The sequence below is a fragment of the Euleptes europaea genome, chromosome 6 (assembly GCF_029931775.1).
Source record: "Euleptes europaea isolate rEulEur1 chromosome 6, rEulEur1.hap1, whole genome shotgun sequence".
In the NCBI taxonomy this organism is placed as follows: Eukaryota; Metazoa; Chordata; class Lepidosauria; order Squamata; family Sphaerodactylidae; genus Euleptes; species Euleptes europaea.
In genome coordinates this window covers 23358202-23375402 of record NC_079317.1, presented here as the reverse complement: position 1 = coordinate 23375402, position 17201 = coordinate 23358202, and the positions used below count along the sequence as shown (strand labels likewise).

At 41.0% G+C, this 17201-nt stretch overlaps 1 protein-coding gene across 1 annotated transcript in view; it reads right to left on the bottom strand.

Moving 5' to 3' along the window:
• The window catches only part of DICER1 (dicer 1, ribonuclease III), a 46043-nt gene extending 29321 nt beyond the window's left edge, over positions 1-16722 (bottom strand). The window contains exons 1-10 of the mRNA XM_056852257.1: positions 16689-16722; positions 13388-13483; positions 11353-11545; positions 10335-10497; positions 9834-9964; positions 7734-7868; positions 4806-4966; positions 4491-4659; positions 2596-3068; positions 417-549 (exon numbers count right to left, since the gene is read on the bottom strand). Coding sequence (XP_056708235.1) covers positions 417-549; positions 2596-3068; positions 4491-4659; positions 4806-4966; positions 7734-7868; positions 9834-9964; positions 10335-10497; positions 11353-11496 — 1509 coding nt within the window. The 5' untranslated portion in view covers positions 11497-11545; positions 13388-13483; positions 16689-16722. The remainder of the gene's footprint in view (positions 1-416; positions 550-2595; positions 3069-4490; positions 4660-4805; positions 4967-7733; positions 7869-9833; positions 9965-10334; positions 10498-11352; positions 11546-13387; positions 13484-16688) is intronic.
• Positions 16723-17201: the final 479 nt, after the last annotated feature.

Here is a 17201-nt window from a genome sequence, read left to right as displayed (position 1 = left end):
TCAAAACAGAAATAGAGACTGGAAACGTGCTATCAAACAGCATTTTGACAAATGACTGCAGTTTAAAGGCAAATATACAGATTTTTACCCTGAAGTGTGTTCAATATAAACCTAAGCTCATAAGCAGTAAAGCTACAATTATCACAAAAAGCACATAAGACTTAGCCAACTTCACTAACACTACAAATGAAATGACTGATCAAAACCACAATTCTCTATTGGTGATGTTTTAAATGCAAACATACTTAGATTTAGAAAAGTAAAACACATTCCTTCTATGAAGGTTGATAAATACACAAAAGCTTCACCAACAACTATGCAAGGCCCTCAAACCAGGGAATTTCCTGGACTTGGCAAAGGTTTCAAATGCAAAGCGAAACACAGCATTTTTGGACAATTATTTTCATTAAAGTTACCTCTTCCTGCTTTCGAAACTCTACTTCCATCTGTTTGCTACGTGGCTGATTCTTTCCAATGCCATGTCCAGTTATAAAATTGCTGCTGATGTAAGCCAGCTCTGGGTCTTGCTTGCCAGCCTCCTTTATCAACCTAAACATAGCATATGCATTTTAGAAGTCGTATGCAGTTGAGAAAACGTTAAATGCGAATCATTCATTTGGCAATGGAGGTATGATGGCTTACTCTGGGGGTGTATATTTATCTATGTTCTATACAGACACACTCAGCTTTGTCATTCTCTCTTTAAAAACCGATAAAACATACATCTATACACACACAAACATATATATACACACACACATATGTTTACATTCCCTCCAGTAGTACTATAACCGATACTGACAAGGAAAGCTTTACACATTTTTTTCTTAACTGCAGAAGGTATCATTTTAAAGACTGAGCACCAAGTCAACAGCAAGTTTTCTTTTAAACAAGGATTGACACAAAAATAATGGACTTAACAGACCTGTAGGGGTTATGTAACCCACTATGCACTGAAACAAGATCCTGATTCTGACAACCTAGCTAATTTTTCTGGAAGACCAAAAACCATGTATATTGATGTTCTTGTGCCTCTTAGTGGTCGATGGTTCCAGGAGCCATTACAAGCAGCTATGGCTGGCCCCTGCTTCGCTCCACACTATTGGCAAGGAAAGAGCCACTGTCTATTCACTCTTATACCTGCTGCGCCTCTTTGCCTTGCCAGCGAAAGCACATGAACTGCTGTACTGATGGGTTTTCTTTCCTTGTACTCTTTGCAGGCAGCTGGTTTCCCCTCTCAACTGCCACTGCCAAAATATGAATTCTCGCGTGGTTTGCTGCTGGCTAGTGAATGAGACAGCGAACCCTCAAGTTCTAAGAAGTATTTTACAACAGACAATTACTGGAAATGAAAATATTAAACAGCAAGATTTCCCCTCATCTGCTGCAGACTTCTCCACTTCTTGTCTTCCCGGGTTATGTTCCGTCCAAGGTCTGTTAAGTGTGAGTTGTACTATACACAATAATCCCCCTTCTGGAATAAGGAAATTAGCACCCTACTTCCTATAGCCTCCTTTCCTTCCTAATTTCGATAAAATCTGATAGCGTGAATAATAATTGCTGTTTCTACATAATTTCAGTACCTATATTCATTTTCATACAAATTCAATTATCCAAAAGCCATAGTTCGCAGGTCAGTTTAAAAAAACTGAGAGCAAAAATAATAATGTATTCATGATTTTAAATCTGCTTTACTTTTGTTCCTGAAATTCATATCGTAATGAGGCTTTGGTTTCTCAGTCTATGAAGCAAGATGGCATCAACATACATAAACATCTCCCTTCCAAGATTTTAAAAACCACAGCAGCAAGTTGTTTTTATCTACATGTCACCAAATAAATTGTACAAATATCTACTATCTTTTTCTATGCATCCTGTACCTTTCCCTTTACCTGAAGTCAAAACCATTAATGAGCCTCTATCAGAACCATTCAGAGATCTTGATCACAGAATATTTCACACAATTTAGACATTAAAGCCTTACCACCTTGGATTATACTAAAGTCATATTGAAATGGACCCAGCTATCCTCCAAGGAACCTTTCTCCTTAGATTGGAGGAAAACTTCAAACTTCACCCAAAAGGAAAGGGGAGGAGGTTTGCTCAGTGGAGTAGCAGGTAGATGTAGGACCCACCCCACTGTATTAGCAGATACTGATTCTATAGTGCCTATTCACTGTATTGTGGATATTATTTACCTTCTTGTACCAAACGTGTTGATACAGATTTGCACACCAAAAAAGGGGGGGAGAAACAGACTATTTAGACATAATTCCTAAACAAATTAGGGTTGCCAGGTTCCCCCTGGCCACTGGGGGGGGGGGGGGTAGGATTGCCAGGTCTAGGTTGGGAAACTCCTGGAGATTTGGGGATGGCGCCTGGGGAGGACAGGGACCTCAGTGGGGTACCATGCCATATAGTCCACCTTCCAAAGCACCTATTCTTCTCCAGAGGAACTGATCTCTGTAGTCTGGAGATGAGGTGTAATTCTGGGGGGTCCCCAGGTCCCACCTGGAGGCTGGCATCCCTAAAATTAATCCACATTAGCATATTTTTTGTACCCAATATTTATTTTATATTTCCATTTGATTTTACCTGTTTAGAACAACTGCTGTGTATCTTCTTTCCACAAAAATTATTCCACATAAGATATTAGTAAAGGGAGAAGGGAAGTTAGTCTCAGTTTTCTCTTTCTCCTCAATTTCTTCATCCTCATCCTCATCTTCCGAATCACTCCAAGACACATAATTATCCTGGTTCCTATTATTATACCACTCGACGCTTTCAAACTGCTGCCGTTCATAGGGCTTATATTTACGCAGGATTTCAAGCAGTTTTATGACTTTCGGAGTTACAAATTTCAGGTCAAGTGAGGCAGGCGAGAAGTGCTCTTCACAGAGTGCATGGATTTTCCTTAGGAAAGTGTCTGTAAACAATAAAAATTTCCGGTGCAGCTCCTCTTGCTCATGTTTAATGTACTTCTGCAGCTCTCTCACCATCATCCCAGCTACTTTATCGGCACACCAAGGTCCCAGAACAAGCAACACTGCTCGGCAGTCAGACAGTATCTGCAAACAAAAAGCCATTCATCGGTTTAGTACAGCAGGGTAACGAACACAGCTTTTGTAGGGCCCCTTAAACTGTATATAAGGAAAACAATGATTCTGAAAGCGTAAACTATTAAGTTTCTTTGTAGATAAACTAAGGATCAAGACAGGGTTTACTGTTCTCCACACATTTCATTTTAGGAGCAGCCATACACACTGTGAACACATGAAGCTGCCTTATACTTGAGTCAGACCTCTGGTCTATCGAAGTCACTATTGTCTACTCAGACTGGTAGCGCCTCTCCAGGGTATCAGGCAGAGGTATTCCACATCACCTACTGCCTGGTTCTTCTTCTTTTTTAACTGGAGATGCTGGGGATTGAAACTGGGACCTCCTGCGTGCCAACCAGTTGCTGTACCACTGAGCCATGGATCTCCTCCAACATCCCCAAAGACCAGTTATAATTTCAAGTGGAATTGCACCTATACTTGATTATGGTTAAAGAAATCCATATGGCCACATAACCGAGCATGTGGAAAGTTCTGAATGCTGAAATTCTAGTCTAGAAACAAGGCAAAACTTGATATGCATTTGTCACAGCCATCACACCAAAGACATCCCTTTTATAAGAATATAGAATTCCCATGAAAACACAACAAGTTAAATAGTGTTAATATAGTTCAACATCTGTCCTTTCAAAGCATGTTTCTTTTTGTTGTTACTTTAAAAAAACTTCTATTCTTTTTACTTTAATAAGTAATTAATCTTGTTGGAATACCACTGAGTGAAGCAGACAAAAGTATTAATACACTCAGAGAATGACCTAAGAATATTATTCATACATTTATTTCCAATAACATAAATGTTAAATGAGGAAGGGATATTGCTCCAGGATCCTGAGCACTAAATTAACCACCGTTTTCTTAATTTAGACTAGGAAAAGTGTTGGCAGTTTCCGTATTAACAGTCTTTGCTTCAAACTGTTGCTCGTTTGTTATCATATCTTTCAGATACTGTCAAATAAATTTCAGATCAGGCAAACAAAAGGACAGATTCTGTGACACATAAAGCCTTGGTACTGGGAGGGAGGTAAATGAGGAAACAGCTGTGTGACTGCGTTGGCTCTAGAAACGTATCAGGAATGCTCAGCTATTTTGTCTTCCATGATCAGAAGCGCAAGTCCCGGCTTCCATATTTTTAAATTATTTCAAGTTTCATCCACGAAGGTCAGAGACTTGACTTTGATTTTTCAAACAGACTAGCTACTAACGTGTACAAATTGTTGCGTGGCGTGAAAGGAACACTTATGGTATTTCTAGGTGGAAGGAGTCAGGCTTTCTATAGGCTCGGCTGAGAAGCATACTGGGAAAAAACCAAACCTCTTTTTAAGCAGATCTAGAAGCAAATTACAGTTAAGCAAACTGAGCAATGTGTATCCTTACCTGTTTAGAAATTAAGGTAGAATCTCTCTCTCTACAATGTATAGGTATGTTGCAATCATTCAAGAAGCTGAGCGCATCATCCAGCTCAGTTAACAGCCTTTCATAGAGACCACTTTTGTCAGAGTATGGTCCACAATCTACCACAATCTCACATGGCTGAGAAGTATACCTTTAGCATGAAAAACAAATATTTTTGTCACACATTTAATTTTTGTGAACAAGTTGAGCCCTTCTGGACCAGACAGCTCCCGCCTGAAATGTTTTATAAATAGCATTCAGCAAATGTAAATGTCATTCAAATTTATCAAAACATACCTGTCCAAGACCACGAGATCAGTTGCTGTCTCAGCGCTGCTCTTTAGAATTTTCTCCAGTTTTTGAATCTTTTCTTCCAACTCTGCTGGGTCACATTTCCCATTTAAAATGGAGGCTGTAAGTCCCAAGATTCGAGGGCATGAGGGACAACTCTCACAGAGCTGAAAAATACACCAAATGACTCTTAAGGATGTCAATTTTGCTCCTGCGTTGGGACACTACCCAATGGTGGGGAGGAAAAAAAGTGAACAGTGGAGATCTGGCACCCCCACAGTGTCAAACCGAGGGGGTTTGACAGACTTACAGTGTAATCCTAAGCAGAATCAAACCCTTCTAAACCCACTGACTTTAATGGGCCTAGAAGGGAGCAAATCTGCTTGGGGATTCAAGTGGGACTGACTCAGAAATGTCTGTGTCTGACTTTCTGCCTCCAGGGGAGGTACAGAGATATGGACTAATGACATCATTTAGACTGGGCTGGTGTACCAAGCTAGGATGTTGTTGCCGTTGCCTCCATAAAGTGGAAGAGTGTGTCAAACTTATTTAGCATATTTTTATCTCACCCTTCTCCTAGCTCAGTGTAGCATATATTATTTCCTCTTCTCCATTTTATCCTCACCATGACCCTGTGAAGGAGACCAAAAGCAACTGGCCCACTGTCACACTTGGCAGAATGGGGAACTGAACCCAGTTCTTCCAAACTCTAACCACTACACCACAGTAGCTCATACTGGGCTTTAGTAGACCCAAACCCTAGTGGCAGACACTGATTTGGAAACATTCAAAACCTACCAGATTATTTCTTAACAAGAATCAATGATGTTTTCATGCTGATGCTCCTGAACAGTGGATGTAGGTTTACAGCCCAATGTCTTAGCTCATAAGACTTTTAACCAGAAATATATAAAATATCCTAATTTCTTAAGAGATTTTCCGTCCAGTATGGCAAATCCAAATAGCAATGCAACTAGACAAATTAACCTGGAACATTATAGTTAGTTTAATGAAATAAACTATGGGGAGGGGCCGTGACTCAGTGGTAGCCTATGCTTGGCATGCAGAAGGTCCCAGGTTCAATTCCTGGCATCTCCAGTTAAAGGGACTAGGCAAGTAGGTGATGTGAAAGACTTCTGCCTGAGACCCTGGAGAGCTGCTGCCGGTTTGAGTAGACAATACTGACTTCGATGGACCAAGGGTCTTATTCAGTATAAGGCAGCTTCATGTGTTAATGTTATAGTTTAATTAAAACAACAACAACAAGCAAACACTCATAATGGAATTTATAACAAGGCGACTAAATAACTGCTTTCATGTCATGTTCAGATATTCATGGAACATAACACAGATTCATTGGGTAAGCTATGAAGAAGGAAGAGGAGGAGAGTTGGTTTTTATATGCTGATTTTCTCTACCTTTTAAGGAGAACCAAACCAGCTTACAATCTCCTTCCCTTCCTCTCCCCACAACAGACACCTTGTGAGGTAGGTGAGGCTGACTTCCAAACAGGCCGGGTAACACAGTTTGAGGAGATGGAGGAAACAACAAACAGAATAAAAAGCCTTGGATGCAGATTTAAGAGTGAGTGAGTGAGAGGGAGGGAGGGGGAGGGAGGGGGAGGGAGGGGGAGGGAGGGGGAGGGAGGGGGAGGGAGGGGGAGGGAGGGAGGGGGAGGGAGGGGGAGGGAGGGGGAGGGGGAGGGGGAGGGAGGGGAGGGGGAGGGAGAGGGAGGGAGAGGGAGAGGGAGGGAGAGGGAGGGAGAGAGGGAGGGAGAGAGGGAGGGAGAGAGGGAGAGAGAGAGGGAGAGAGAGAGGGAGAGAGAGAGGGAGAGAGAGAGGGAGAGAGAGAGGGAGAGAGAGAAAGAATTGGTTGGGCAGATTGCAGAGAACTGGGTACAGAGAGTGCTGAGCTAAATTAGGAGAACGGATTAGATTTATAGGGAGTATTGAGCCTCTGGCAACATTGCATAAAAGTAACGATCATTTTTGTTTTCAGCAATAAAAAGTGACGCTGGCCTTGTAAAAATGTTATGCAGTAAATTTTGCAGCCTCGTAGGAGGTCAGGCCAGGTAACCTGGATAGCTTAAGGTGATTCCATCTACCCACTGTATACTCCCAAGCAAGTAACCTAATGCTCTACAAAAGGGCTGTACAGACTCGACTGAAGTCCTGGTTTTACTGTGCAATGTCATGCAACAATTACTCCCCAATTTTTTTTAACACATGGTGCCAGTAAGAGAGTCACAGTAATTTCTCTGCCAGCTCACCCATTTGACAGTTTCATAGGAAGCTGCCAACACTTAATACAGCACCTCATGCCAGACCCTCGTAATGGAAAGAGCATTAGCAGAGTCTGCCTCCATCAGCCACTACGTGGGGGCAACTGAACATTGTTTCCAGGCACACAGTTGGTCTCCACAAGAAGCTTTGTACACTCATTGTAAAAAGAGTTCTCCTAGCCGCTAACGCCACTGCCCATTTTCTGCCTGTGCAGGCTCTGTTCCTTTTTGCATTCATTCCAGCAGCATTTGCTTCTCCCAGAGCAGATTTCCCATCTAACACTCAATTCCTTGGAGGAATGAACTGCGAGAAAATTTACAGGAGTGAATGTTGTGCCGGATGAGCGAACCACAGTTTCAGCACTAGTCTGGGAGGGCACGGCAGAACTGTAAGAAAGCATATTCTCCAGTTCTGGCTCCCTGCAGTGACTTCTAGCATGCTCCCTTTTCTCAGAGAGTAGCAAAGGAAGAAGGGGGCTGGATTATATGCAAGTCCACAATTAAGCGGGCCAACCCTCAAAATGGATCAGCAACAACAAAATGTCAGGGTAACTGAAGTGTTAGTGCATATTACGCAATGCCTTCAGCTCGACTTTATGATTTGTATATCAAAAGTGAAAAGTTAGGAGATGCAGATAGATCGTACCGCCTACCTTCATAATTTCTCGATAAGGGTGATTCTGGATTGCAAGATGGCACTCATCAAAAATAAGGAGATTAATGTTTGACAGGGATAAATGCTCATTTTTTAAAACATTCAAAGCTACATGACAAGTCATCACCAGAACCTGAAATATGAACAGAAGCAAGCATTTCAAAAGGTTATTCGTAGGGCAAGACAGCATTAATAATCAGTCTAACTTTTCTTCAGTATATGAACATTCAAGACACAAGAATTTGATCTCTTGCTTGAAAATTACACAATAACTCTGCCAATGGGCCACTCTACTGAGATTACACTCTTATGCCAATTCCACCTAGTCTAAGTGCCAAACTGAGGAGTCATTAAAACAATGGATGTCCTGCTGAAAACTGTTGTCTTAGCTCCCTTCTCCCCCTCCAATAAATGTCTAGTAAAACTTACTTCATCCATTTTGTGTTCCCTGATCCCACCAGCCAAGGAGGTGGAGCTTTTGGAGATTTATCAAGCAGAGTGACATCACCTCCGGGTTTCCCCCAGAAGTATCGTAACACCATTCGCTGAGAGTTACTCCCGTATTGCTGCCCTAACCCTCCTGCCAACTCCCGGCCACTGCCTACCATGCACACTGGGGTTTTTTTTAGTCACATGTACACTTTCATGCTAGCTTTCCCCTATTCAGGTATTACCAATGCATTTTGAATGTACAGAGCACTTCCTAGTAACATCTCCGTTTTGGTAGCAATTTTGAAGTGTGCCATGCATTCAGCGGTGAAGTACAGAGCAGGGGCTACACTTCAGTTAATGTGGAAAGGACTGTGCCTAATGCTATTCCTGTTTCTTCCCCGGACATAACCCTTCTCTGCCCAGCTTTGACTTCTGTAGTACAGCTGAACCATCACAAGAGATCTGTTCCTTTGATGCAGCACCACAAAGTTGCCTTAATTCAGCATTCCTTGAGCCTGTTTTTTACACCGTACCATAGGAACAGGTCTAAACAGTGATGGTTATGGAGGCTAGACATTTTATATGATTGGAAGGAAGTCTTACAGTACAAAATAACATACTCTAACATACTCTAATAGATATTACATACTAAATCACTCATTGAAAATAAAAATTTCTATGCGCTGTATATCTCTGACAATGAATTGACAGAGGAAGTATTTATTCTACACAGTACAGAGATTTTACAGTAATTCCTCCCCACCCCCAGAACTTTCAGCACCTTCATCAAATTACAATTCTGAGGAGTCTCTGGGGGAAGACATAACAGTTAAGTCTACAGAGTTGATCTACCCAAAGACTAATCAAATGAATTAGTACAAATATAACTCTTAAGTAAAAGTAAATCAAATAATTATTTAAATCGCAAGAAAAAGCTGTGCTCCTTTCAAAGAATGCAGTAAACATGCTGCTGGGGAGAATTTTAAAGAATATACATCATGAGCTGTTTCTAAAATCATCACTTCTTTGCCTTCTCAAGGTTTTATTCGTCATCTTTGCTGCACCAAGGAATGATCAATGCAACTCAGGGGCTTCTACCAGTAAGCTCCAAGATTTCAATGGGGCTGTTACAGTGCTTCCATGTTGTTCAGCTGCAGTGCAAATCAGTAGCTTAACAAAGCATCTCAAGCTTCTCCAAATAAATGTACTCCTGCTCCTCCAAGAAAAAAAAATCTTGAAGAAGCACGAACTACTAATAATTATCAAAAAGTAACAACAAATAGAACAAAAGAACTGAACAATTCCAAGGGGGGGAAAACATATTTTACAGTTATTTTAATCCCAGAACCCAGGGAAGACTACTTTAGAAGCAACAAAATAGTATAATTTGGCAACAGCTAATTTTCATTCAAACGGTTGAGGGAACCAGAAGCAGCATCTGATGTAACATTGGGGCTACATTAATCTTACTGCACTACTGAGTGCAGGAAAGCTGCTATGCAAAACAAAATAAAAACCTATTTTGCACACTTTGGTTTTTCCACATGTTTTCCTGGATCCGCAGCATTACCTACTTCCTGGAAATCAGAACAACTTTAAACTTTGGCACTGGTTTATTTTACAGACACTTAGGGTAATAATTATGGAGAGACATGATTTTCCTTACTTGGTATTTAGCAAATTCTTGGTTCCATTTCTCTTTTGTCCACAAGTCGGTTATTTCTAAACTCGAATACTCTCCCACCTTGAGATCGGAATGAGTTCGAACAGTTGACACTTGCTGAGCAACTTGATTTGCTTTAAGGAAGAGATGGAGTTCCAGCAATTAAGTAACTTTTGTATTGTCAGTTTGACACGTTAAATATAATAACCTTAACTAAAACAATATACAGACTTGTCATGGCAAGTTGTTCAGTTATAATTAGCTTCTAGAATATGTACATAATTAAGCAGGTATAGGTGTAAATGATAACCATTTACTTCACTCAAATATGAAAGACAATCCCATACATAACTTTAAGTCATCTTAACAAAGGCAGTAACTTCACTTTAGTTAGCATTTTCCTGGAAAAGGTAATACTGCCCCTAATTATTTTTTTTAACATTGAACATTTTCTCAGACACATACCGGTTATGCCCCTTATAAAAGGTTACATGACTTGCTTACCAGAATTGACCAAAAATACTGTTCTCTTTCCATTTTTGTTGAAGTCTCCCCTGATCTGATACGACAGTTCTTTAATGAGTAGTACTGCAATAAAAGTCTTCCCTGAGCCAGTGTTTAAACAGACTATTGTATTATGATCCAGAGCTGCTTCCAGCAGTTCAACCTGTATTGGCAAATAATATATTTTAAAATTAATGCTTATTTTAAAAATCTCTAAAAATGTATCTAGGGAGATTTCAGATAAACCAATGAAACACCCTCAAAGCCACAGATTTCACTCAGGCCAATGAGGTCCACCAAAAAGTGCCTTCTTTGGTTTAGAAACACATTCAATGGCCCAATAAGCCCTCATGAAGCAACTTACTGGAATAATTCCTGTGAGCGTTGATGCAGCTCTACTATTACAGTGGATTACCATGTAGTTTCCAAAGGATTATTCTGCAAGCAGGATCTCTCTCCCCAGAAAAAAATATTCCAAAACAACCTTTTTGCGTTAATTAGCTCACAGGATCTATGTTTTGAAGAGTTACAATGCGAGCAGCAAATTTTCTGCCACAATCATCCCTACCAGTATTATTAATCAGAGCTTTGCGGCGGCAGAAGTTGTGCAGTTTCAGCTTTTCTAAGTGACATTCTAATCTTCCCAAAACCACTTGAAAATGCAAAGCAGGGGTGCCAGAAGTTCAGAAGTACTGAATGTTTTGCTTGGAGTTCTCTGTGGGGTCATGCATTATGATTATGAGCACAATAGTCAAAGCCTTCTGTTATATTTGTAATGTGACAATCATCACAGCTCTGGTAAGATATTTACTAGTCTAAACCCAACTCTGTTAACTTGAGCAACAGCTGGTGATGACAAATGCCTCTGGAATTAGCAGAGGAGTGAACCAAGGTGAAGAGATCCTCTAAAAGAAATCCATGGTTAAAATATGGATACCAGCCTCTTGGCCAGTCTCCAATACGCAGCTAGGATTAATTTTGCTTTATTGGTGTCATATATTAATACTGCCTCTAGTACCTGATATTTTCTTGGCGTGTATATGTTATCATGAATTGCTTCTTGTTGCCACGGCAGTCCAAAAAAAGGACCCATTGGCGAGGAAGCAGGGGTCATGAGCTGTAGTCCTGCCATGCTGAGGGACTGCAAAGCAGGGCTTTTCATTCATTCATCCAGTGTTTCTGTCATTGCATTTTTGTTCCAGCACAGCTTACTGTAAGAAGGGGGAAAGAGCATTAACATAATATACAAACCAAACAGTTGGTAATTCATATCTACAGAACAAATCAAAAATATTTAAACTGGTTAAGGGGTCATGAGGTTGTAGGCTCTCCTCCCCCAACTTCTTCCCTCTCAAATGTGAATCCTCCTAACCTTTCTCGTACTAACCTTAATAGCTGGTTTCATATTCTAGTTAAGATAGAACCCTGGATAACACTAACAATAGTTAATGGCAGCATGATAGGGTTGCCAACCTCCAGGTACTAGCTGGAGATCTCCTGCTATTACAACTGATCTCCAGCCGATAGAGATCAGCTCACCTGGAGAAAATGGCCGCTTTGGCAATTGGACTCTATGGCATTGAAGTCCCTCCTCGCTCCAAACCCCAGCCTCCTCAGGCTCTGTTCCAAAAACCTCCCGCCGGTGGCGAAGAGGGACCTGGCAACCCTACAGCATGACCTTAAGCCATAAGTAAGTCAAGCAGGGGAAATTCATGGTTGAGGAAGAAATGGGGCAAGGACAGTGCAATCAGGTTGATCCCACCTCCAAAATAGCTATGTTTCAAGAGCAGTTTGCATTATGACATTGACCCATAACAATACGATTTACAGTTCATGATACATAAATCCCTCATCACCAACATACTCATTTCAAGTCCTGATCCATCCATTACTCAAGTAAACCATTATTAATACAAAATTGCAAACCCAAAAATGGAATGTGATGTTATACTTTTTTCTATTTATTTCTCTCCCCTCTGTTTTTGTATCCCCTAAAAACCTAATAATTTTTTTAAAAAAAGAATGGTGAACCTTCCTAATAAACTGCAATGTTTAGCAATCTGAAACATATTCTAAAGCCCTAGTGCTCCTCAGAATTTGGGAAGGCCAAAACAGCAATACCAGCAAGGAAGAGAAGGAATTAGAAAACACAAAATCCTTAAATTGTGTTTCCCATATCAGTTGAGGAAGGATCATGAAGATATGCATTGTCCCCAGGTGAAACCATCTAATCCCATCTGCTGGTGAAGAGGAGGGGAAAAGAGCCTAACTTGCCTACTCCAAAGACACATCAGACTACAGACATACAGAAGAGGAAGAGTTGGTTTTTATACCCCGCTTTTCTCTACCGAAAGGAGTCTCAAAGCATAAGCAGGAAAATCTATTACATCTTAAAATAAAGCTATATAGTCTTTTGATTTTACCAGATGCCTTTTGGAGACTTTCCTCTGCAGTAAGCTTGCTCCACATTTTCAGTGTTGCTTACATCTAATAGTATATTTAAAATATCTGCCTTTTCTTGCTTATTATTTTAGACAGAATATATACTTTGAAAATACACTTATTGTCAAGTTATATTACATAAATACAAAAATGTTATGATCTCTTTAATAAACACATGATGGTACATGAAGATACCCAATTATAGTGCTCAAGTCACATAAAAGGTAAAGGTCCCCTGTGCAAGCACTGGGTCATTCCTGACCCATGGGGTGACGTCACATCCTGACGTTTCCAAGGCAGACTTTGTTTACGGGGTGGTTTGCCAGTGCCTTCCCCAGTCACATACAATACAGCTTTTTCTAACAATATTTTGTATTACTAGCAATACCTGTTCTTCTGGTAAGAGTATAAATACTGTAGCAGTAGATAGATGCACAAAAAAAAACCCACCCACACATTGAAATATCATGTTTTTAGTCACAAGAAAATTAACTGACCCAGAACATGATCCAAAGTTCTCTTTCAAGGACTGTTCTTAAAGAAATGCCAGTGTTAAGTTCAGTATGAATAAAAATATGCATTACGGGTCCCATTAAGAACCACAGACTTACTGTATTAATTTCTGTCACCTCTGTGTGTACGTTCTCTGAACTGCATTTCGACACCATTATATCAGCTTGCAAGTTAATCACGTCGCTGCCAAGCTCCTGCAAAAATAAAGAAAATTTATTAAAGAAAATGAAGCTTAAATACTCAGTTACAATGGGCAGTATCCAACACTTGTTTGCTTATATCAGAAGATCACTTAAGCTAGCAAGGGGTTCCCCCCCCCACTGCAGACCCCCACAATATTCTCAGCAGGGCTCCTAGGGGCCACATGAAGCCCAGGAGCCCCATTTAAAGGGCATGGTCTGCTGCATCAACAGAGGGAAGGCAGGAAAGTTGCATTCTGTGATGTGTAGCATGTAGATACAACAGATCTACAGCATGTAGATACAACCCATTCTTTCAATCAAAATATCTGAAATACTGACTGACATGACATTTCTTATTACAATGAATATTTTTCAGTATTACGTTAATTGATACTTTTAAAGATCATAAATACATTACTAAATAGAGAGAGAAGCCAGTTGGTCCCTTGCATACATAATTATATATGAAGCCTTTGCTCTGTGAGTAAAGCTTACAGCTTGCGGAGAGCAGCTAATGGGACGCAGAGAAAGGAGTCAGCAACAGGAAACTCCGGCATATTTATTTAGAAAACGTATATGCTGTTTCTCTAGAGACTGATTTGAGGCAGTTCACAAGGTAAAACAATACAACAAAATCATTAAAACAGCCAACTATCAATCAATAATAAAAACCTATTAAAAAGCAGTTTAAAAACAGCCTAAGAATGATATTCAAACCGTCCTACAGCCTAGAAGGAGAACATAAAAGCCATAAAAAATGCTTAAACTCCTCAGTTAAAAGCCTCACTAAAAAGCAGCACTATTGTAGGAAACTATTGTAGGTACCAGGTGAGCCTCAAGGGGGGGCATTCCAAAGGCAAAAGTACGCAGCAATGTATGCACCCAGGGGTCAGAAGGATACATCGTACAACTGTGCTGACCCCTCAATATTTAAGATCTCTCCAGCATATAAATCTTAAAAAAAATAAAATTATTCAGTTAGTGATGACGTAGAACAATTAATCCTTATAGCCACAAGCTTATGACAGGGAGAATTAAGACTCTAAAAAGCACAAATGTGGATATGGTATTATAAAATTATAATATACCATCTATACAATAATGAATCATCACTAATTATGCAGCTGCTAGTACCATTTTGAGGAATCCAAAGTTCTCTCAAAGAGCAGCATTTCCCTAGTGCCAACCCCCTCCCTCCCCACACACAATTATTCTTCACTGTGAAATCCATGGGGCAAAATGCATGTCAAAGAGCTTGGAAGGGACCATGCTGGGACTGTCAATCGATCGCCTCCTTTAAAGTTGCTACTGCAGTCACTTCAATTAAAGGAGGCAATCTGCAGGGCAACCTATAGCATGACACTTCGCTCTCACTGACCAAAGCACTTCCAAATGCCAGAGGGAGGGATAATACAGTGGATAGACTCCTTGGAAGTGGCAGGACAGTTGCCAGTTTAAAGGAGATAAATATTTTCATGTGAGGGGGTGGGGGAGAGAGAGAATCTAGCATAAGCAAGGGTCATCCTTCCCCCTTTCTGTCTGGCGGCTTCACTGAATTCTAAACTTTTTTTCATTCAAATGAAATGGGACCTTTTACAGCCATTACCACTCCCTTGCCAACTGTCAGACATCTTCCCCTTCCTGTTCAGCCTTTTTACTGCTTAACCGTAGGGCGGGAAGCTGGCTTGCTCTCGACCTGGGACGGAGGGAGCGCTCTGAAGCTCCTAAAAGCTTTCCAGTCAGTTCTCCGAGGCTGGTCTGCGCAAGCGCAGATCCCATGCGGGACTGCACAGAAGCCACGAAGATGAACCTTCTTTTTTCCTTTCTCCCATTCCACTTCCCACTTGTCTTTTGCCATTTCCCCACATTTCCTAACCTAGCTTACCCTCAGAAGACAAAGGAAGTTTGGGAATAAAGACATGCTCCCAGGCAGGTCACTTGCACATTTGCTTAATCGCTCCTGGGGTACGAAGAAGCCCTCTTTCTGGGGAGAAAGGTAGGGAAGTAGGCAAGCTGTGAACTCCTTTTGACAGTGCTGCGGTTTTATAGTCGGCACTTTCTATTGTACACACTGTCAGGTCTGATCTCATCAGATTTCAGAAACTAAGCAGGGTTGGCCCTGGTTAGTACTTGGATGGGAGACCTCCTAGGAATACCAGGGTCATGATGTGGAGCTAGGCAGGCAATGGCAAACCATCTCTGAAGGTCTTGAAAACCCTACGGGGTTGCCATGAATCAGCTGTGACAGCTGTTACTTAACAGTGCGCGCACACACACAAATAAAACTGAACAAGTAACATGAGATTTTTGTCCCACTCTTTCTAAAAAATTCCCCAGAAGCTTCTGAAATACAGTTCTGCTTGGTAAGTCACCATGTGGTGGCAGTGGGGCAGAGGACTGAACGAAGGAGCTCCCCCTCACTGGCAGTCTTTAAGCAGAGGCTGGACAAGCACTTGTCAGGGATGCTCTAGGCTGATCCTACATTAAGCAGGACGTTGGACTAGATGGCCTGTATGGCCCCTTCCAACTCTATTTCTGCGGTTCTATAAAAAGGAGTAACCTGAGAAAGCATCGCTAGCCAAATGCAGCCGGAGTGGCAAGATACGTTAGGAAGGTGAGAATGGATGGGGTACAGAACAAATTTAGATTTTTGCATTAACCCATCACAACAAACCACAATTAGAACTAACCCCAGCAAGCCGGTACAAACCAGAGTTTGGAATCCCCACTTAGCACCCATTAATTTGGCACAGTTTATTTGGCAGATTGCTTTCAGACATCCTACTAAACCAAAGTTTAATCAAACCATGGTTTATAAACTGTGGCTTACATAGCTGCATTAAGACATCATGATAAACAAGAGCATTCATATTAATACATATCAAGATTACTAAATTACAAAGCTGCCAGTCACTCTGCAAGATGCATGGAATCTTTTTCCTAAAACCAGAATGATATACAGAATAATATTTTAAATTATTATCCAGATCAAGTCAGTAAAATGACCCTTCCACTAACTTTAAAAATAAAAATGCACAGACAGACAGTTACCCTGGGCTCTAAAAGCAGGTCAGGTTTCTAAATGCATGTATCACTCTATGAGTATTCCCTTCTGAACCATTTTGATAATGATCTTAAAATGTTAAAATGACTAAAAGCAAACTGAGTCTAGAACAAGAACAGCCCCTCAAATAACATTCAAAACTAGGGAACGTACCTTAGAATTATTTCAGAGCATTTTTTCTTCTTGAATCCTGATAGTGAGCTTTTCTGGAGTTTCCAAGCCTGTAATTTTGTTTCAACCTAGGTAACCTAGAAGGTAATATAATAAAAGCACATTTTAACCAACTCTAATAAAGCTAAGAGCCCCGTGGCGCAGAGTGGTAAGCTGCAGTACTGCAGTCAAAAGCTCTGCTCACAACCTGAGTTCGATCCCAACGGAAGTTGGTTTCAGGTAGCCGGCTCAAGGTTGACTCAGCCTTCCATCCTTCCCAGGTCGGTGAAATGAGTACCCAGCTTGCTGGGGGTAAAGTGTAGACGACTGGGGAAGGCACTGGCAAACCACCCCATAAAAACTAAGTCTGCCTCGTAAACGTCGGGATGTGACGTCACCCAATGGGTCAGGAATGACCCGGTGCTTGCACAGGGGACCTTTACCTTTAATAAAACCCAACCATGTCATGTGGCTGACTGCTTTCCTGTATTTTAATATTTCGTTCTGAAGCAACAG